This window comes from Ascaphus truei, chromosome 2, assembly GCF_040206685.1.
Source record: "Ascaphus truei isolate aAscTru1 chromosome 2, aAscTru1.hap1, whole genome shotgun sequence".
Lineage (NCBI taxonomy): Eukaryota > Metazoa > Chordata > Amphibia > Anura > Ascaphidae > Ascaphus > Ascaphus truei.
Genome location: NC_134484.1, coordinates 329,847,256 through 329,868,617, shown reverse-complemented (window position 1 = coordinate 329,868,617; position 21,362 = coordinate 329,847,256). Strand labels below are relative to the sequence as shown.

General features: G+C 46.2%; 1 protein-coding gene across 4 annotated transcripts in view; it reads right to left on the bottom strand.

The window, feature by feature from the left end:
* ANLN (anillin, actin binding protein) overlaps positions 1-21,001 on the bottom strand; it is a 53,598-nt gene extending 32,597 nt beyond the window's left edge. The window contains exons 1-7 of one of the 4 annotated variants that reach the window (XR_012799215.1): positions 20,774-21,001; positions 10,218-10,371; positions 8,920-9,213; positions 6,041-6,393; positions 5,175-5,466; positions 4,522-4,706; positions 4,322-4,429 (exon numbers count right to left, since the gene is read on the bottom strand). Coding sequence is in view for 3 of the 4 variants with exons in the window: in XM_075586625.1 (XP_075442740.1) it covers positions 4,322-4,429; positions 4,522-4,706; positions 5,175-5,466; positions 6,041-6,393; positions 8,920-9,213; positions 10,218-10,371; positions 20,774-20,791 (1,404 nt within the window). In the remaining variant the exon portion in view is untranslated. Of the gene's footprint in view, positions 1-4,321; positions 4,430-4,521; positions 4,707-5,174; positions 5,467-6,040; positions 6,394-8,919; positions 9,214-10,217; positions 10,372-12,279; positions 12,430-20,773 lie in introns of those variants that run through there. The other 3 variants (XM_075586625.1, XM_075586626.1, XM_075586627.1) reach the window with 3 other exon arrangements.
* Positions 21,002-21,362: the final 361 nt, after the last annotated feature.

Sequence of the window (21,362 nt, the reverse complement as noted above, 5' to 3'; positions counted from 1 at the left end):
GGTGGGGGGGTATGACTGGGTGGGGGGGGTTATGACTGACTGGGTGGGGGGGGGTTATGACTGACTGGGTGGGGGGGTATGTTTGACTTGGTGGGGGGGGTATGATTGACTGGGTGGGGGGGTATGACTGGGTGGGGGGTATGACTGACTGGGTGGGGGGTATGACTGACTGGGTGGGGGGGGTTATGACTGACTGGGTGGGGGGGGGTTATGACTGACTGGGTGGGGGGGTATGTTTGACTTGGTGGGGGGGGTATGATTGACTGGGTGGGGGGGTATGACTGGGTGGGGGGTATGACTGACTGGGTGGGGGGGGTTATGACTGACTGGGTGGGGGGGTATGACTGACTGGGTGGGGGGGTATGACTGACTGGGTGGGGGGTATGACTGACTGGGTGGGGGGTATGACTGACTGAGGGGGTATGACTGACTGGGTGGGGGGGTATGACTGACTGGGTGGGGGGTATGACTGACTGGGTGGGGGGTATGACTGACTGAGGGGGTATGACTGACTGGGTGGGGGGGGTATGACTTACTGGGTGGGGGGGTATGACTGACTGGGGGGGTATGACTGACTGGGTGGGGGGGTATGTTTGACTTGGTGGGGGGGGGTATGATTGACTGGGTGGGCGGGGTATGACTGACTGGGTGGGGGGTATGACTGACTGGGTGGGGGGGGTTATGACTGACTGGGTGGGGGGTTATGACTGACTGGGTGGGGGGGTATGACAGACTGGGTGGGGGGTATGACTGACTGAGGGGGTATGACTGACTGGGTGGGGGGGGTATGACTTACTGGGTGGGGGGGTATGACTGACTGGGTGGGGGGGTATGACAGACTGGGTGGGGGGGTATGACAGACTGGGTGGGGGGTATGACTGACTGAGGGGGTATGACTGACTGGGTGGGGGGGGTATGACTTACTGGGGGGGTATGACTGACTGGGTGGGGGGGTATGACAGACTGGGTGGGGGGTATGACTGACTGAGGGGGTATGACTGACTGGGTGGGGGGGGTATGACTTACTGGGTGGGGGGTATGACTGACTGGGTGGGGGGGTATGACTGACTGAGGGGGTATGACTGACTGGGTGGGGGGGGTTATGACTGACTGGGTGGGGGGGTATGACTGACTGGGTGGGGGGGTATGACTGACTGGGTGGGGGGGTATGACTGACTGAGGGGGTATGACTGACTGGGTGGGGGGGAGTATGACTGACTGGGTGGTGGGGAGTATGACTGACTGGGTGGGGGGATGACTGGGTGGGATGGGGGGGATGACTGACTGGGTGGGATGGGGGGATGACTGACTGGGTGGGGTGGGAGGATGACTGACTGGGTGGGGGGATGACTGGGTGGGATGGGGGGGATGACTGACTGGGTGGGGTGGGGGGATGACTGACTGGGTGGGGTGGGGGGATGACTGACTGGGTGGGGGGTACCTTTGGTGTCCTACACACACACACACACACACACACACACACACACACACACACACACACACACACACACACACACACACACACACACACACACACACACACACACACACACACACACACACACACACACACACACACACACACACACACACACACACACACACACACACACCACTCTCTCTCATACATACACACTCTGTGGAACCGGAGGGCAAGCGGGACAGGGGGGGGAAATCCCCTGCCTCGCGCGAGCAGCCACGGGGACAGGAGCGGAGACCAAAGGGGAAGCAGGTTTGGGGGGGGGGGGGGAACATTCCCCGCTGTCATCTCCTGCCCCACGCGAGCAGCCACGGGGACAGGAGCGGAACCGGAGGGCAAGCGGGACCGGGGAGTGGGTGGGGGGGAAATCCCCTGCCGTCATCTCCTGCCCCGCGCGAGCAGCCACGGGGACAGGAGCGGAGACTGAGGGGATGAGAAGGGAAGCGCGAGCAGGAGACAGGGACCGCGCACGCGAGGAGCAGCCATTACTTACCCCTGCAGAGAAGGGCTCCATTCCGCGTCACGACCGCGTCACGGCCAATCAGCCAGGAAGATATTTTGTTTTGTTATTTATTTATTTTTTTAAATTTGTGGGGTGGTGGGGAAGCGGAGACAGCCACGGGGACCGAGGGGAACACCCCTGCTGGCATCGGGAGCAGCCACTGGGGGAAAGCGGGGACCGTAGGGCAACCGGGACGGGGGAACATCGCCCACTGTCATCTCCTGCCCCGCGCAAGCAGCCACAGGGACAGGAGCAGAACCGGAGGGCAAGCGGGGCAGGGGGGGGGGGGAGATGGGGGGAGAAATCCCCTGCTGTCATCTCTTGCCCGACAGGAGCGGAGACTGGAGGGGATGAGGAGGGAAGCGCGGGCAGGAGACGGAGACGGACCGCGCGCGCGAGGAGAAGCCATTACCCCTGCAGAGAAGGGCTCCATTCCGCGTCACGACCAATTGGCCAATCAGCCAGGAGGATATTTTTTTTGTTATTTTTTTAAAATTTGCGCAGAGCAGGGGGGAAAAGTAGCTGGCCACGGGCCAATTTCCGTTCGCACCTGGCGAGTGGGCGACCGGGTTTGTCGAGCACTGTATGTATGTGTGTGTATATATATATATATATATATATATATATATAACTCAGGGTGCTAGCATTAAACAGAGCAAAATCAAACAATGTAAAAGCTGAAGTAATATAATATTGGGAAGTGAATCCCTGGTAGGTGCTTCAAAACTGAAGTGGTAACAACAAAAAAGTGGACACGCACATATGAATGAAATATATTTATATTGTAAACGCCTGAAGAATATATCCAGAACCATCAAAAATGTGCAATACATGGAGTCTATAGTCTGTCCATTAACCCTAGTTATATGTGGGATAATGTGTTAACCACCTCACACGATGCCCCGTGCGGAGGATGACAAGAGGGGGAGGAAAGATGACCAGTTAGACCCTAGGACAGGCCCCGCAATAAATGAAGCCTCCCCACGTTGGGTGCATGGATCAGCTCCCCCGTCCGTAATAGGCAAGTGGAAATACCGTGACCACACTGGCTACAGATTGTATGAATCAGCTGAACGCCGTAGTAAATGGCAGTGGTCACGAGACTGATGATATAGCGAGACAAAAATGCAGTTTGGTTCTGGTGTGCGTGCTTCAGTCCCGATTGGATAAAGAGCAGGTTAGTAGCAGAAAAGGCTGAGCACCGCAAAAAAAAAAAGGCAAGTGCTGGGGGCAGGTCAAAATAAATAAATACAGGCATACCCCAGTTTCACTCTTTGACAAAGTGCAGTGGATGCACGAAAAGCGTCAGAGTCCTTTCTTAAAGATGATTTTTTCTTTTTAAACTTTTTGTCTTTGCTGTTCACTGCTGTGTAATAAACTTTTTTGCATGAAAATTGACAACCAGCTTCCGGTATTCTTCCTGCTTCCGGAACCCACGAGGCACCTGTTGGCACGCTGTGCACCGCCATTCCTCTCCCTATCTAGGGTGATCTCCTACCTCTGCACATATCGGGCTGAGAGCACGCAATAACGAGAAGGACCGCATGCCTAAGGGTCGTGAGTAATCTGTCATAGACACTGTATTTTATTATTATGGTCTAGCTCTGAGGGCTGTTGGAGTTATTACTTAGATAGGGGTCAGGGTCCCTAGTTCACTCAGGTTCCCTTGACATCCCTTTTCTATATGTTACCCACACCCCTATTCTGAGCATATCTTGACCATTATACAGTTTTACTCATCATATATTTCCTGGTTTTCCCAACATTAAAAAGTGCAATATCTAATAATAATTATTTCCCAAGAGAAGCATTTGTTCCACTTTGAGCACAGGCAGAGAAGAATCTTCTCTATCTATTCCTATACCCCGGTTTAAGGAGACTCACTTTAAGTACACTCGCGAGTAAGTACATATCGCCAATAGGCAAACGGCAGCTCGCGCATGCGCCTGTCAGCACGTCCTGAAAAGCAATACCGGCTCCCTACCTGTACCGAAGCTGTGCGCATGCGGGGAGACTATAGAGCCTGTTACAAATGCATTATTTACATCAGGTATGCACATATATGACGATTGCAGTACAGTACATGCATCAATATGTGGGGGAAAGGGAGTGCTTCACTTTAAGTACATTTTCGCTTTACATACATGCTCCGGTCCCATTGCGTACGTTAATGCGGGGTATGCCTGTATATATAAAACATACTGGATCTTCACCTTGCCCAGAAGGCAATGACAGAATATGCAGAGAAAATATTTTGGGACGCATCAGGTTTTTTTTATTTTTATTATTATTATTATTATCTCCAATACATTTTTTATTTATTTATATTTGAAGATTACCCTTTGAGCGTCTTGTGACTTGTTTTTAGGAAGGTCTTCCTTCTCAGCAGTCCGCACACCACGTTTATCAAACCGCCCACGAAGTGCAGCAAGCTCCTTTTCACGTTCCTTATAACATTTAAAAAAAAAAAAACTCCCGTTTGACTATATAAAAACAGCAGCAGACAGAAGCAGGACTATACACAGCAGTAACACCCTACCTTTTTGATCTGTTGTGCTAGATTAGCAGTATTGGACATATCATTCTGCTTCAGTAGCCGTTCATGGATGCTTTTTGTGTTTGGTGTCAAAATAGCTGTCCTGTGGCCACTGTTTGCCGGGGCCGGACTATGCTCTTGACACTTCTCACCAAAACGTTCCAGGAACGACTTTATCCCTGGACCACCTGCAATAAATTTAAAAAAAATTTTTTAATGATCGTGTACCTCTTATTTGGTGGCAAAAGGGTCAACACTTTGAACCCTTTAGAAAGTAGCTCAATATTTAAGTACAAATCAGATATATTTTTTTTTTTTTAATATACAGGAGGCTCTGCCAATGATTAGTGGGTAAAAAAAAACCCCATAAGAATCAACCTTGGTGCAGGCTAGCCCATCACTGCGCCTATGTTCCAAATAGAAGCCTATAATAATATATTTAGAAAAAAGGATAGAGGCACAAGTAGTACAGAGCTCTGCCTATTAATATGCAGTAAGACGTAGCCATTTTTGCAGTACTACTTCCGTGACTACATCCTTTTTCTAAATAAAACAGATGTGTGTGTGCTTTCAGCTAGAACGTTCCATGCAACAAGATTTCTAAATAATAGGATATGTTAAATGGTACGTTTGGACCGATCAATCTCACAGCCTACCTGGTGTTGTCGTCTTGTCCTTCTGCTGAGAGTGCACAGGAGTCCCCTTATTGAACTCATCCTTTGACGCAGCTGGTTGTGCCGAAAGGATTTTTGAAGTTGGTCTCTCGGTTTTCTGGGGACTGGAGTTAACAGACAAAGACTTCACGGCCTCGGATGTCGGTACCGCTCGTTCCCTCAGATTGGGAGGTACCACACTGGCCGATTTAACCGCCAAGGATTTTGGTTTCTCTGTGCTTTTGGCAGAGGTAGTAACAGCATTGGAGGATTTTGCTGCAGAATCAGCGGCACCCTACAAATGTAAAGGAAACGAGATGAGGATTTTTCTAAAGCAGCAATTACTGGTCTCATATCACACATTATTGCAACATTCAGAGTTGACCTCCATTCGTCCTGAAGGAAAAGTATAACCAAGCAAAATATTTGGAACAACGTGATACAGAATACAGTTTAGTATTCCAATTATTTTAAAAATATAGGTTTATTAGTTTTTCCAATACAATATGAGCCTCTTTCTGAACATGGTAATGCCAAATATCACTTGGGTTAGATGACGTACTGCATTCCCTTTGGGCAAGACATTTTAGAACAAAAACACAAGACACTGTAAGCTGCAGTGTCACCCTTCTAGGCTGCATATCAATGACAACCATGCAACATTTAAATACTCACTATTTTGAAGATTCCACATTTTTGATCCCAGGTTGCACTTTTTTTTTTTAATTATTATTTTGAAACAACCCCAAATCTTATAAAAAAAAAAAAAAACACACACATACTGTTCTAAACAGAAAATCGTACATAAACTGTTGTAATTTGTTTTTATTAAACATTTTTTTTTTAAAAGAATAAATATAATCACATACCGATGTAGCAGAGATTGCAGCTTTAGTCACAGTAGCCTCCTCCTTAGGTCTTTGAGAGCAGGAGGCAGCTTCCTGCCTTACACTGTGGCTATTGATGCTGGCAGACACTGCACTGGTAGTGGACAGTTTTGATAAACAAGCCGTGCCAGGCTGTTCTTGTGCATTGTTCGGCTTGACAGATGGATGACTTAGATCATCTTCCCAGGAGCCAATTGTAGCTGCAAGGTTGGCCAAACGACCCCTCCGGCCCATTGGAGTATCAGAGGACACAGTGAGCGTCTGCTGCTGTGGTGGAGACGGCAGCATTTCATAAGAAGGTATGGGTGCTGGGGGAGAACATGGTGGTGGACTACCTGGAAAATCAGACAAAAAAAAAGGGTGGTGCTTTAGACGAGGCAGTTAAAGTGGTATACGCCACCATAATGCACTTAGGGGGTTATGCACCAAGGTCCATGCGGCTAACCGTGTCTGATCCAGCATTAACGGCCATTCAAGTCAGTGGCAGTTAACACCGGATCAGGTGCGTCTCCCACAACAGACCTTGGTGAATAACCCCTGTGATATTGTACTGCTAACAGGGACAAGTCTCTTATTGTTCCTATAAGTTTCCCTATAGATGAAAGATTTACTGAAGGCTCTCTTTTTTTATTCTGTGGTTTCCATGACAATTCAGTGTCCATTTTACACCATCCCTGGGATCCTGTTTTAGGTGGCTTGATATCACCAGAAGGATACCAAGGAAAACCAGAAGTTAAGGGATACCAAAAGTAAACTTTCTATAAAAAAAACAAGTGTATACAATTTAGAGCAGGTTGCTACCTTAAAAGGGGCCAACCCTACTAAAACCAAAGTGAACCATTTCCAGTGACATGTTTTAGGCCGGGGCCAGGCTGAGAGCACACTCTCGCTCGCACCGCCTGGCGCAGAGTAAGCAGGGGAGATTTCTGGCTAGCTGAAATTTGACCCTCATTGGTCGAACCGCTCCCGTGACAGAATCAAAATTTGTCTCTGCAAGGGGCACGCTTTACAGTCTCATTGTGATCATGTGTCGCATGAGCGCACTCAGCTTCACCCTGGACGAGGCCTAAGAGGTCGCATATGGGTGATAAAAATAATAATAATTAAAATATTTTTTAAGTTGGCACACGCACACACACACTAACACGCACACACACACTAACACGCACACACACACTAACACACACACAAAGGGTATGATTTCCCTCTGGCTGCTTCATTTTGTGTGATGTCACTGTGTGTTCACCAAGTGCTTGTACAGCCAGAGCCCCCAGCCCCACCTCCCCATATAGACTCTCTGATAGCAGGATGGTAAAGAAAACACGGACAAATATTTCCCCATTTAAGAGTCAAACGTCAAACTTGCAACGTATTAAAAACAAATAAAAAAAAAAAAAAGTGAAAGCAGTCAAACCTTCGCTATTAGCAATGCTAGATTTGTTTAGGGAAGCCACTCATCCCTTTACATAAAAAATGGTCACTAGTGAATGGTTAATGAGAATATCATACTTCAAAAGGACATTCTTATTCACTGCATCTCAGGCAATAACATGGCTGCTGGCAATAGTTTTTTTCCCCTGATGCAGGCACATCAGAGGGGATTCTCATGAATGGAGGAACGGGGAGCTCTGTCAAGACATTAATCCTTCTTCCAGTAAGCCCAACAGGTCAGGTGAGCTTTATTTTTTATACACATCTCTTGTTTTAAATGCAAACAACAATTAATATATATTTTTTCCAGGATATTTTTGATATTCCATTGTGACGTTTTACATAATTGGAAATGTGCATATATTTCCTTATTTAATCAGTTGCAAATTGCAGGCTATTAAAGCAGAATATTTAATACTATTTACATATGGTATAATGACCCTACCCCCCTCTTTTTTATTTTTATTTTTTGCCACTAATGCAGCAACATTTAGTTCTGCTTTCAAGCAAATAAGAGAAGCAGAACAGCCTTCATTACAATACTGTTGGTAAAGCTTCTACAAAATGGTAGCTGCTGACTGCCAGTTCTGCAGCCTTACAGCATAAAGGAAGCACCTGGAAAAATGCCTGCTAACAATTACAACATGATCGTCTCAACTGGATGCAGCTTCTGGGCTATTTTTAAATAGTAGCAGCACTCATCATTTTATCAACACAGGAATTTTTAAACCGCTCACAGTTTGGGATGGCAAGTGGCGAACAGGAATACAGAAAAAAGATCCAACACAAACCGAATTGAAACATCTACGATGACACCATTGCACGGAGCCTCTACAAAAGTACTCAACTACCATTAACAAAATTGGTCTTGCTGCCAAAATACAACTTGTCAGTCTTCCAAACTGTAGTACCATTTTCCCAAACTGGCTCCCAATGTTCCTTTGCTGAAAATTCCCATTAAAAAACAGCATATACAAATTTGCTTTCACATAATTCTACCATGGTATTAAAAATAAAAGGGTACGAAGCTTTCTATGCATATGCGGTCTGCAACATTGTGCTCAGTAAGGTGTTGCTCAAACCTCTAGCAGGGGCTCGTCACCTGGTGGCCCATGGGCCAAATCCTTGGAATGTCTGCTTATGCCAATTTCATTGTAGTTTGTCAAGCAGACAAGTACAATTTCACACACTAAAATATGCCAGTCACTATTTTTTACACCTATCTCGCTCCTAAAAAGTCAGACTGGCTCTTACGTTTTTATATTTTTGTCCACTATGGACTAAAAATCACGATTAACGCTGCTGGTGTGGCCATTTTATTTTCTCATTAATAGAAAGATTGTGTTGTGGCTAAAGTGTAGATTTATTGCAGATAATCAGGCATTAGAGATATAGAACAATAATGTTCCCTATAACATATGAGCCCTTACCATCATTATCCCAATACCGCCTCTGACTTGCCAGTTTCTGCATACGCAACTTAACAGAAGCTTCTTCTCGGGCATCATCCTTCCCGTTCGGCTCTGGTCTCTCGGGGGATAACACGGGAGCTTGTGGGGTTTGGCATGCGGCTTGCACAGGGGGACGTGAAACAATCGCAGATGCCAGCTGGTTGGCAAGTATTTCTGGGCTTTGTGGTTGCTTATTCTCAGAGCCCGAAACGGGCGTCTCAACCTTATCCGAACAGCGTCTCTTTGATGGAGATGGCTTTAAAGAGGGTTTAGCTGAGAACACAAATAAAAAGTTTGACTCCGTTCGGCTGTACAATCCCCCCTCATGGACAGTCACACCACTGCCCCTTCTCTTTTTCTGTACCCATAAACACTAAAACATAAACCATTTAAAAAAATAATAATAATTTTGATTTGAAACAAAAAATATGGATAATAACAGAGTGCTAAAATATGCTGACATGTAAGGATATCAGGAGAGTATTTTAAAACAGGTTAGCCCGATCAGAGAATTTCCAGATATTGTGTAAGGGCTTTTAAGATGTCTCAGAGTGTATCTCCTGTCTAAAAACAAACAAACAAAAACCTAGCCCTAAAGACAGCGTTTTAAGAGGATTTCGCTGATACTACTTTACAAATCGATATGCTAGCGTGTTTTCAGAGCCACTGGTGAGATCCTACAGTAAGCCACTGTTAATGCGTGTGTACGGTTCTGTGTATACGCAAGACCTATTCCATTACACACAATAGTTCAAAATTATTCTGCAAAAAAACGCAGACTTTCCATAGGATTTAGAGGAGAAACAGAGACAATCACAACATATCATGCAGATATGGTTAAAGATGTGGGTAAAAATAGCAACTACAAAAAAGTAGCACTCCAGCCTTATTTATACTATAAAATCGGATTAGGTAATGTGTGTTATTGCTGTAAAGAGCTACGTACATGGATGGTGCTATAAAGATACACATACATTGAATGGGCACCCAGCATTTGTAACTGTCTGCATCTCCACTCTCCAGAACGCTAAAGATGTGGGTATACATAGACCAATATAGACAAAGCATGCCCTGGCAAACAAAGATGCTTTATTTTCCAGAGTCTTTGGTAGAGATGGGCAAATTTGCTCTCCCGCTACCAAGAATGTTTAAAATAAAAATAAGTCTAGTCTCTGGTATTAATGACAAGAAACAGGATTTCCAAAAATATACTTGGGCCCATAGACCTGTGCAGCAGTTGAACGACAAATACAGATTTGGAGGAGAGGCTGGTTTACCTTCTTCAGCCGGTGTTGGTGGCTGACGATTTGTCTCTAAAAGCGGCTCTCTGGGCCGTTTGGTTTGTGCCACGTTGCGTGCCCCTGCTGTGGGTCTGTCAGCCATTTTCTTCTGCAAATTCTCTCTCCTGGCTCGTGTTCTTTCAAGCAGTCTCTATGGGAAGAAAAAACAAATACAATATCTTGAGATAATTCAAGTAACTTTGCAAAGCATTTAAGAAGCAAACCAAACAGGAGACATGTTGATATAAACATAGGTTTTAGCTCTGGGTCCCAAGATACTTACCTCCGTGTGGGGAGCCGGTATCGCTCTCCTTTTTAAAGCTCCTGCGTCACGTGGCCAATTGGAAACCGCGCCAGATGCTGTCACGGCTTCCTATTGGCCCACAAGCTTTGAAAAGCAGCTATAGTGTGATCCCTGCTAGCGAGCCAGAGCGGCTACTGGCACACCCTATAGGAGGTAAGTATCTCAGGAAGCAGGGGTTCCCAGATGTGAAATTAATGGGGGTTCAGCTCCGGAGACCCCCTGCTTCAATCTCATCTGGGGGGAAAAAAAAACGCCCACTTACATTAATTTTTTGTGTCATTTTAAAGTTGTTGACAATTTAAAAATCTGTTTAAAGTGTGCAAACATTTGAAAGCACATATATTGGACTATGCTATAATGTTATTCGGTTCAGGATTCATTTTCTTATGGTTATCTGGGTGTTTAATGCTCTGTACAGCATGTTAAAGCTTTGCAAACCACTCTGGCATTGAAGAGTTTAGGCAATAAACAGGCACAGAGGTTTGATGAATGGGTATATTAAGAGAGTTGGCTCTAAAAAAAAAAAAAAATCATTATTATTCGCTAGGCGGGAAGCAGGGGGTCTCCGGAGCTAAACCACGTTAGTTTCAGCCCTCCCCCCCTCCGCGAGAATTACATCTGAAAGTGATGCCGGTATCCGACTTCTGTTTAAAAAAGTTCCCACGTACCAGTAGGAAGTTGCAAAGAATGATGTTGCAGCTTCCTATTGGCGCGCGGGACGCAGGACCTTTTAAACTGACATTTTCTTTGGCCAGTCTGAGTCGCTACCAATAGCCCTTTCAAATGTGAGTATTTCGGGAAACAGGGGAGCCCCGGAGTTGAAATCAATGTGCTTCAAAACAAACAAAAACAAACAAAACCCCACTGAGGTAAAGCCACACACTTTACAGCCTGCCAAACCCAACCAGTGGAACTTGTCAGGTCATTCTCCAAGAATGTGCTGCTTACAAAAAGCCGCCAGTTCAAATTTGATTGGCTCAGCATATGAATGACTCATAATAGTTTTTAGAACGAAGCAGCTTTTTAACCTATCCATACAGGAGTAGGATCTGAAGCGAGACTACCCCACACACGGCAGACTTATTCCAGCCGTTTACGCACAACGTAACACATGGGTTAACTCCTAAATTCTTGTTTTCAATAGCACTACTGTTAAATAATGAGCCACCGTTAACGCAAAGCATTGTGTTAACGAGTGCAACATTCGCATACCACACAGTAAGGCTAACAAATGGCTTTAAGTCACTGGACCATTTTCTCTCATAGGGATAGGACTGTACCATTCTGATGGCCTGTAGACACTGAGCAGCTCGCATGGCAGACTGCTGGGAGTCTACAAGTAGTTTGAGTGCCGATGCATTCCACCTGATGACCCTTGTGGTGTTAACCTTCTGTTTAGCACATCACTCCAAACAAGAAGTCGTATTAGTCTTGTGAAAGCTCTAAATAACTACCAACTGTATTTGTTTCCGCCATCTACATACGTACATATAGTACTAAAATCACAACTACAAATAGTACGTTTGTACAGTATGCCCATACATAATAGCCATGCTTTTTCCCCCTCCCTCCCCACCCCCAACCTTTTCAGTGCTGGAGGAACATGAGATACTTGGCTTTAACATGTTGCAAAACCCTCCAGCACTGAAGAGTTCAATAAAAGGCAGCGCGTTTTAAAAGACAGACTTAGCAATGCAAACCCTACAGTGCTGCATTAAGTCATGAAACTGCATCCCCACCCAGCTTCAAACTAACCAATAGTCACTTTCAGGGTTAAGCCGTTTTCAATTGTCATAACAGCTACGACTTTTGGCTGCTTCGTAGCATCACTCGGGTTGAAGCTTGTAAAAAGTAGGCTCTGCGCGTTTGTACAAAGATATGTGCTGGAACGTTGCCCACAGCTCCCAGCCAACCGACTACATCTTTTCTACAGCCAACACCAGAAAGTCACATCCTACCAATTATGGAAAAAGAAGCTGGGTGCGGATTCAAAAAGGAGAAAGGAAAAGAAAAAAAAAAAACCAACACAAGCGCAATCTTCCATTTTAAATAATGCGAGGAGAGGTTATAGTTGCAGCACGTCCAACGAAAACGCCTCACCCCCAGGAATTAACATGCTGCATTGCAGAAGGATGCAGATTATCCCTATACACAAACTACTTTTTTTTCAAAGAAAACAGAACTTGAAACCCCTCCAATCTACATACTAGAAAGTGTAGAGCATGTGCCTGCCAATCCTACATAGCAGTTATATTCAAGAGAAAACAGCCCCGACAAGTGTGGTTTCCTCTGTTGGAGTTTGGAAAGGGTTAAAAACACAGTAGTAGGGATGGCAAAAAGGCTCAGGGCCGCCCCACGCCATTATAAAGAAGGGTTTCTAGCTGTAGGCATCATCTAAAAACACCACTGACTGATAAATCCTGCACATCCAATTAGAAAACCATAGCAAACTGAAATGAAGCATCATTTCCTATAGAGTTCCACCTCTGGCAGCATCCAAGCCGCGGGCTGGAGACAAAAGCAACACGAGGGGAGTATAGAAACTAAAAAATAAATGCTCTGCACTTTTTTTTGGAATTGTTTAAAAAAAAAAAAACGATTTTACAAAACACTGAAAACAGAAATCGCTAATCATGTTTCTTGTTCTTCATTCTGTAACGGGAAGAGGTCTTAAACAATTTCTCGTATCTAGTTTTTTTGTTTGGTACCGATTCATACAATATAGAATGTTTATCATCATCATCAGAAACCAGCATTCAGCATCCCAAAGAAGTATTGCACAGCCTTCTCTCCCTATTACTTGAAAATCTGTCTTTAGAAGACGTGTTTTTTTTCCCTACAAGTAGCAAAAAAAAAAAAAAATCCACCACCTTTAACGTTCCGACAATTATTTTTTATTTTTTTAACAAGCCGTGGGCAGCAGCATTTTGAAAATCCTAGCATCCACCACAATGGGATTACCTTTGTCAGGACTGGCAATCAAAAGTATGCATCCAACAGATTGGCATATAACCATTATGTTTTTTTCAAAAATTTGCTAGAGAAATAAAAATAGAGTGATTGATTCCCTAAAGCTAAAATGGACAATGCGATTTCAACAGCAAGGTGATTGTGCTACTCCACGGATTCAGATCCCATGACAACCTGATGAGATTTATTCCCACAATCTGAAGTTATCAAAACTTGTCCGACACAATAAATGGTCTGTGCATAGTCGCACATTCCGTAGTCTCTACATACAATGGCCCAATTCTTAGTTTAACCCAGAATATAGTAGCCATCCTAGGAATTCTTTCCAGCGTAGATCTATGCAAAAAGCAAACTCTACAGAGAAGGAAATTTCTCAACTCCCAATTCCTTTCAGAAATGTCACGTTTAATACTGTATCCAAAAAAACTAAATCAATTATTCTGCAGAGAATGTTGATCGACACCTTCAACAGTTTCCATATCTGACTTCCATATGCACCCTTCACCCAAGCTAAATTCCCTTCCCAACCAAGAAGCGCTGTACTAAGGCCGCGCTTATAGTACCGGAGACGTCACGCTGCGGAATGTGTGTGTGTGTGTGTGTGTGTGTGTGTCACTCTGCGATCGCTGAGAAAAATCAAATTGGTGACTTCCAGCGATCATGACCAAGCCATCACGTTGCTTCTACTACAAGCGCACGAGACTGAGTCAATACATTTGTTTTGACGCGACGTTGCGTCGCTATAAGCGCGGCCTAAGAAACAAAGAAGCCCCAATGCACATCACTATATGTTTTTCTTCTAATAGGTTTGGGTCATTTAGTTAAATCTTTTGGCCAAAACATTTTAAGACTGCAACCACAGCACGGTAGACCCATATCAGCAGGTCCTGCACTACATGTGAATGTAGCAGTCTATCGAGAGATTTATTCCCCCAGAAGGTGGCGATGACCTTTGCTGTAGCAATAAGCTGGGACGTATGTATTTTGTTGCACTTTATTTTTTTACTAGGACACTCTTGATTTTAACTGCACTGTAGCTTCTATAGGGCTCTTAAAATGTTAACCCCATAGGCACCGCATACGTCACGCACCCCATGCTATTGGTTGTATAATTGTTTCGTTTCCTCTAGAAGAAATTCAGAAGACCCAATATAAAACTGGTAGTGTAGGACCTGCGGATAGCGTTTACCGTGACGTGGTTGCAGGCTTAACATGTTTTGGCCGAGATTGAACTAAATTAGCCAAACGTTATAAGAAAAAAAAAAAAAACAGGAGTAATGTACTAAATATATTGTCATATTGGATGTGCAGTGTGGTTTCTTTGTTTATCATAGTATACTTGGTCACTTTCCTTGTGGCACTCCAACTGGCACAAATAAATATACAAAATAGATAACATTGTGGGTCTGGGTTTTGAGCTTGCCAAGATTGTGTAGGCCTATGTACCAACATCATATTTGTAAAAAATGCGTTTTAAATATCAAGTGCCCCAGGAGGTTGAAATGGAGCTCTCCCCACAACCCAGATACTAGAAAATAATGTGTTTTTTTTTAAGGGATAGTTATCAACATTATAGGTGCTATACTCATACAGGCTTCAATGAGGATTGAGGATTGCCGCTGTAATGGTAGAACTACCAATTCCAGGATACAGCAAATAAAAACACCACTTGGGTCGCAGACAGGTCTGCAACCCTGCCTTTGGCCAGTATCGCTTCACATACAATGCCTCCACTGCAGCTAGGGATTGTGGGTAATGACATGCAATCAAGCACACAGTTCAAATTCCAGGATAAAAAAAATAAAAAGATTCGAGTCATGTGGAGTCACAGTTAAAAAAAAAAAAAAAAGGGGGGGGGAAAGAAAACAGCGGCTCCAGCATTTCCTGTGCTATGCTGAAAAAATGCACAGGGTGTGTCCTCACAAATGCGGTGTGTCAACGAAGTGAAAAAAACAGGAACCTTGAAGCAATAGCAAATAAGGGCTCGCTCAGACAGGCTGCTGCGGGACTGTGCTTGCGTTCGCGCCTCCGCCACGCGCTCCTGCAGCCCGGCGTTCTCTGTTCAAACTGCAGGCGTTGGGTCGCGGCGTTTGGGGCGTGTAACGGACACGTCACGGAGCTGGTTCGCCTCTATTGGCTGAACCAGCTCACGTCACGCGACCGTAGCACCAAATTTCAATTCGGGTTGTGGCGGCAAAATGACGCAGCGACAACGCTGCACTTTTCCGCCGGTGGAGTTCAGTTTGAAAACACCCACCAACAACCCCGAAATTGCGACGGACGTGCGCACATCGCATCGCGTTCTGTCTGAGCTGGTCCTTAGGCAAAACAAAGAATAACTGCAAATGAATGATGTAGGCAGATTGTAAAAAAAAAAATTTAATAGCAAAACCCGATGAAGGACTTTGAGAGGTTCGAAAGCTTGTAAAATATCAACTACTTGTTGGTCCAATAAAAAAAAAAAAAAGATAACATACCACATACTACATGGAAGAAACCAACACGGCTACCCACCCTTCTTTGCAATGCATTCAAAAAGAAACAAAGACAGAAAAAACAAGAGCCTTGATGGTAAAATGCTGGAAGTGATATTCATTGGTTATTGTATCTTGTCATCGTACCGTCATAAGGCTGCGTTCATACAGGATGCGATGCAACGTGTGCGCACACATTCGCCACTCTTTCGCTTTGATGTGTGGGAGTTTTCAAACTGAAAACGACACCCGGCAGTGAAGTACAGCGCTGTCGCCGCTGCACTTGAAGACAACTGAAGTTGTAATTTCAAGTGGCAGCCGCGTTACGTGTACTTCGCCAGCCAAATCACACATACGTTGTTTCTTTTTTTGATTAAATGGCTGACGTGGTCCCGCCTCCAATCGTTCTGTCTGCTGGGGATGAGCACACATCGCCCAGCAGACAGAGGCTCGCAAACACGAAGTAGTGTAGCAGCCTGTCTGAACTCAGCCTAAGGCCTGGGTCCCGCTACATCCGACGGTGCGTGCGGGCGCGTCACTCACCAGACCGGAGTTCCTCCCGAGCTGGCCCCAGTCCCTCCTCGCTGCGCACTGTGACGCGTCAGCCAGCAGGGGATATACGAGGATCGTGATACCAAGCGGCAACGCGTCACGTGGTGCGCAGGGAGCCATTGAGATGGGGAGGAGGGGAGCCATCTAGAGCTACGGGAGGAATCATAGAAATAATTGGCACACCACTGTTAATAAAGACATGCAAGTATAATTCTGCCTCTCAGCACTTTGCCAGCATGCAGTGCGGGCGCGCTGACTGAGGCAGCGAGGCCTTAGCCTAAGTCCCTGGTGGTCGCTGCTGCACGCGCAAGATCGGCTCCTCTGTGGTGCCCGGCCCAGCAGCTGCCTGCACGCGCATGTAGAGATCGCGATACGCAACCACATTTTGTAAAAGTCAAGGATTGTCTTTTCTTGTGGTGATGGAGCGCTGACCATGTCACGGCGGCAGTTCAGCCAATGAGGGCGATCCAACCGAGTGACATCATGGCCACGCTCCCGCCATGATCTCCTGCAGCTCAACCACAGACCGCGACTTTCACCCAGACGTGCGTGCAGCAGGGAGCCCTGGGGCCGTAGTATCACTGGTGCTTTACAAAAACATTGTCACTTTTCTAGAGATTAACACAATCCCAACAGCCTGTATTCCTTAAATCACTTTATTTTGCGTTAGGATTTCATGCACATTTACTGTAAATCATGCACGTATCCCCTCACCCGGCTGTTGCTGTGTCTCCCAATATACCACTTAGATTGCCAGCTCTCCGGGGCTTGAATTTACTTTGCTATTGTCCGATTGTGTTTGTTGCACTCATTGTATTGGCACTATATAAAAAGATACATGCAAATATTATTATAACAAAACTATGCATCTCAGCTAGAAGTGCCACCCAACACTGCTTCGGACAGCTGTCAAACTTCAAGTTAAATGGGTGATTAACCCAGTAGTACTTTTTTGTAGCATTTTTTACATTAACCCGTCCATTGCTAAATAGTATCCACACTTCGCTTTAAATCACACTGCTGATCCCTATATTAGGAAAGGCAGAACATCTAGGTGGCTATTGTAATACCATCTCTGTAGTGAGAAAATAAAAATCAAAAAAAGGAACAAGGTGTGAAAGGTAAACATGGCTGCCAGACACTTTAATCAGAGACACAGACCTCGGTAATGCTGGATTTCCGGGTCAACTAATGTCATTGTTTTTGTGCGCATTCACCTTCCTGCTTTGCAACGTGTCGCAGACCCGCCTGGGGATGAAGGTGCGAACACTGGATATCTTTGCCTGGCTGTTAGTGTTGTCTATTCAGTGAGAACCAACCTGTGTGATCATGAGCCGTCACTGCAAAGTGTCCTGAGCCTGGTCACATGGCCTTTTAAAAGCAGCTATCTCCCACAGAAGCCTATACAGGCATAACCCGCATTAACGTACGCAATGGGACCGGAGCATGTATATAAAGCGAAAATGTACTTAAAGTGAAGCACTACCTTTTCCCCACTTATCGATGCAAGTACTGTACTGCAATCGTCATATACGTGCAGAACTGATGTAAATAACGCATTTGTAACAGGCTCAATAGTCTCCCTGCTTGCGCACAGCTTCGGTGCAGGTAGGGAGTCGGTATTGCTGTTCAGGACGTGTTGACAGGCGCATGCGTGAGCTGCTGTTTACCTATTGGGTCGATATGTACTTACTCACGAGTGTACTTAAAGGGAGTGTCCTTAAAAGCAGGGTATGCCTGTATGTATGTACTGTATATCTTTACATAGCACTGCCATCCATGTATATAGCACTTTACAGCAGTAACACACGTGACATAATAATAATAATAATAATAATAGACAGAATGGAAATAAGCGCTTTATGCATAAAAAGTAACGTTAGGAAAAAGGTGTCCCTGTCCTAGGGAGCTTACAATCTAAATTAGTTTAACGCAATGTTAATATCTCGCCTGCCAAGCAGGGTGTGTGTGTTATAGATAGATAGCCAACACCAACTATTCAACAAATTATATATAAAAAAAAAAAAACAACCCCTCACCCAGAAGAAACTCCCCCTCCCCCCAATTTTTTATTTATTTATTGTACTGTAAGCCCCCTCGCTCTGCCCCCCCCCCCCACCCCGTCTCACTTTATGTGGTGCGGGGGTCTCCCCCTGCAACTGACACCACGTTGCCATGACAAGATGTCACGTAGCGTCCCGTTGTCATGGCAACGCGGCATCATTTGACACCATGCAGCTATGTTCACACGAGGGGAGACAGGATTTTGAGGGAGAGACGCAGGAGAAAGTCGGGAGACGCAGCACCACCCGCCGGTAAGACTTGACAGCAGGTAAAATGCACTCGCATTTGTTGAGTTGTATGTATGTATATACACAAATGAAAAATCACGTGAGTACATTCAGATCTCAAGACAGGTCTGCAAAACTGCCTTTCCTCATTAGCCCTTAGGCCAGGTCCCCAGTGGCCGCTGCGGCGCGTGCTGTACACACCACAGCCCCCTAACGCCGCGTCCATACTCCTGCCTCATGCTGAGGCGCGCTCACGCTGTGCCTGCCCAGCGCAAGCAGGAGCTTTTGCCTGGCCGGCGAGGTAGTGAGCACGCTTGCGAGGCGGGCGGCGGTACTTGGGACACTCCCCCCACCGAGCATAAACTCACCCACCCTGCTGGCAGGCAGTCTCTCCCCCGTCCCCTTGGGACACTTCTTCTCCCCCTCCCCCCCACGCAACAACTCACCTTGCTCCCGTCCACATCTCTCCCCCTGCTCCACTCACCTCATTGGTTGCTTTGGAGTTCACATGAGCAGACTCAGCGCTCAATCTAAAATGTCACTTGTCGAATGAAAGTCAGCACGCTTCTGCGCGCCTGCGGAAGCGTGCGCGAGCCCCTGCTAAAGCCGCTCTCATTGCAGCTGCAGGGGCTCACTGTCGAGCGTCAGCGCCTAAGCACTGACCATGCCCATAGCCTTAGGCTGAGTCCCCGCTAGCGCTGAGCAGGTGGCGCTTGCCGTGGTTACTTACATATATCTATATATGCAAGTCCCCGCTCACGTAGAGCGCGTGCGCAAAACCGCACTCGGCGCTTATGTAAAACAAAAAGACTTTGTAGCGCGCTCAACTACCCGCAATCCTCCCCCCCCCCGGCACGCATGTATATGCCAGGACATTCGGTGCTCGGCAGACTGCCAGATATGCCCTGCCATGGCCACACACCCCTGCGCTCCCTACAGACTGCAGCTGTAGTCTGCGCATGTGCCACAGGGAGCACTGGACCCGCAGCACTGTGCTTCAACTGCTGCAAGGGATTCTGGGAAATGGCATGTAAATTATATATTGATATATTTCCCAGAATCCCTTACTGCAGTGGAAACACAGTATGCTAAGAGCTAATGAGGAAAGGCAGTCTTGCAGACCTGAGATTTGAATGTGCTCACAAGTGTGTGTGTTATATATAATCAAAAATGAATAGACGATACCATTCTGTGGCCAACAAAATGCATATATATATATATATATACACACAAATGCAACTGTATGCTCATCTGCATGTCTTAGGCAGGTCTGCAACCCCGCCTTTCACCATTATCACCCAGCATACAGCACTTCCACTGCAGCAAGGGATTCTGGGAAATGACATGCAAATGAGCAGACAGTGCCACTTTTTGCTTCAAAAACCATTTTTAACATGGTTCCCTATAGGCTTAAGCTTGCTGCATGGTCACAGCTTTGAGCACAGCCAGGGTGTGTGTGTGTGTGTGTGTGTGTGTGTGTATATATGTGTGTATATATATATATATATATATATATATATATATACACATACATACACACACATTAAACAAAAATAAGGTGATCGTAGACTGCTATATACATTGCTGGCGCTATACACAATACGTTACTTGTCCATATGTCAGGTGAGAGCAGCCTGTACTGCAAGACCTGTTATGGGTGGAACAGCTAAGTAATGGGAGGGGTCGCTGCACATCCCCCCTATCCCTAAACTCCTTACTGTACTTCCACCCAGCAGCACTGAAACTCAATGCCCACCCAGCAGCACTGAAACTCAATGCCCACCCAGCAGCACTGAAACTCAATGCCCACCCAGCAGCACTGAAACTCAATGCCCACCCAGCAGCACAGAAACTCAATGCCCACCATGCACATGGGAACAGACATGGGATGGGAGCGGCCCCAACAGCAAATGTGGCAGAAAGGAGGGGGGGGGGAATATCCCAGTGTGAGTGGGCACTCACCTCTGTGAAGGGGTCCATTGCCGCTCACTCCTCGGGTCCCTTGTAATTTGGGCGGCGGCGGTGCTGCTGTGTGGTGGTGCTGCTGTGTGGCCCTGTCTCTATATTGCGACGAGTCGTTGCGTGGTGACCCTTCTCTCTCCGTAGCTGTGTGTCCCTCTGCCCTGCCTTGTAGGTTGTAGCGGCTCAAATATTTGAATTTCACCCGCCGTGTGTTCCCTGCCGGTCACGTGGGGCTGAGGCCGACAGGGCTGCGGCCCGATTGGCTAGCTGCTGCGGTGATGGGCGGGCAGGGTAAGAAGAGGGGCGGCTTCTGTGCGTGCTCACGTCAAGTAGGAGGGACTGCTGCGTTTAAGCGTGCAAAGGTTCCCCCCCCCCCCCCCCCTTGTAACGTTAGCATGTCACGTGGTGGTGGTTGTGGTTGGTTGTGCGGCTTGCCAGTGACGGCATTAGTGTGTGCTTGTTGTGTGTTCCAAGTGCTGCCAAACTGCGACATGCACCATAATAATAATATACAGTACATTTTGGTGCTTCACATGAGAGAGGGACAGAGGATCATGGCAACATCTCATGGATGCTCTGTATGCATTAA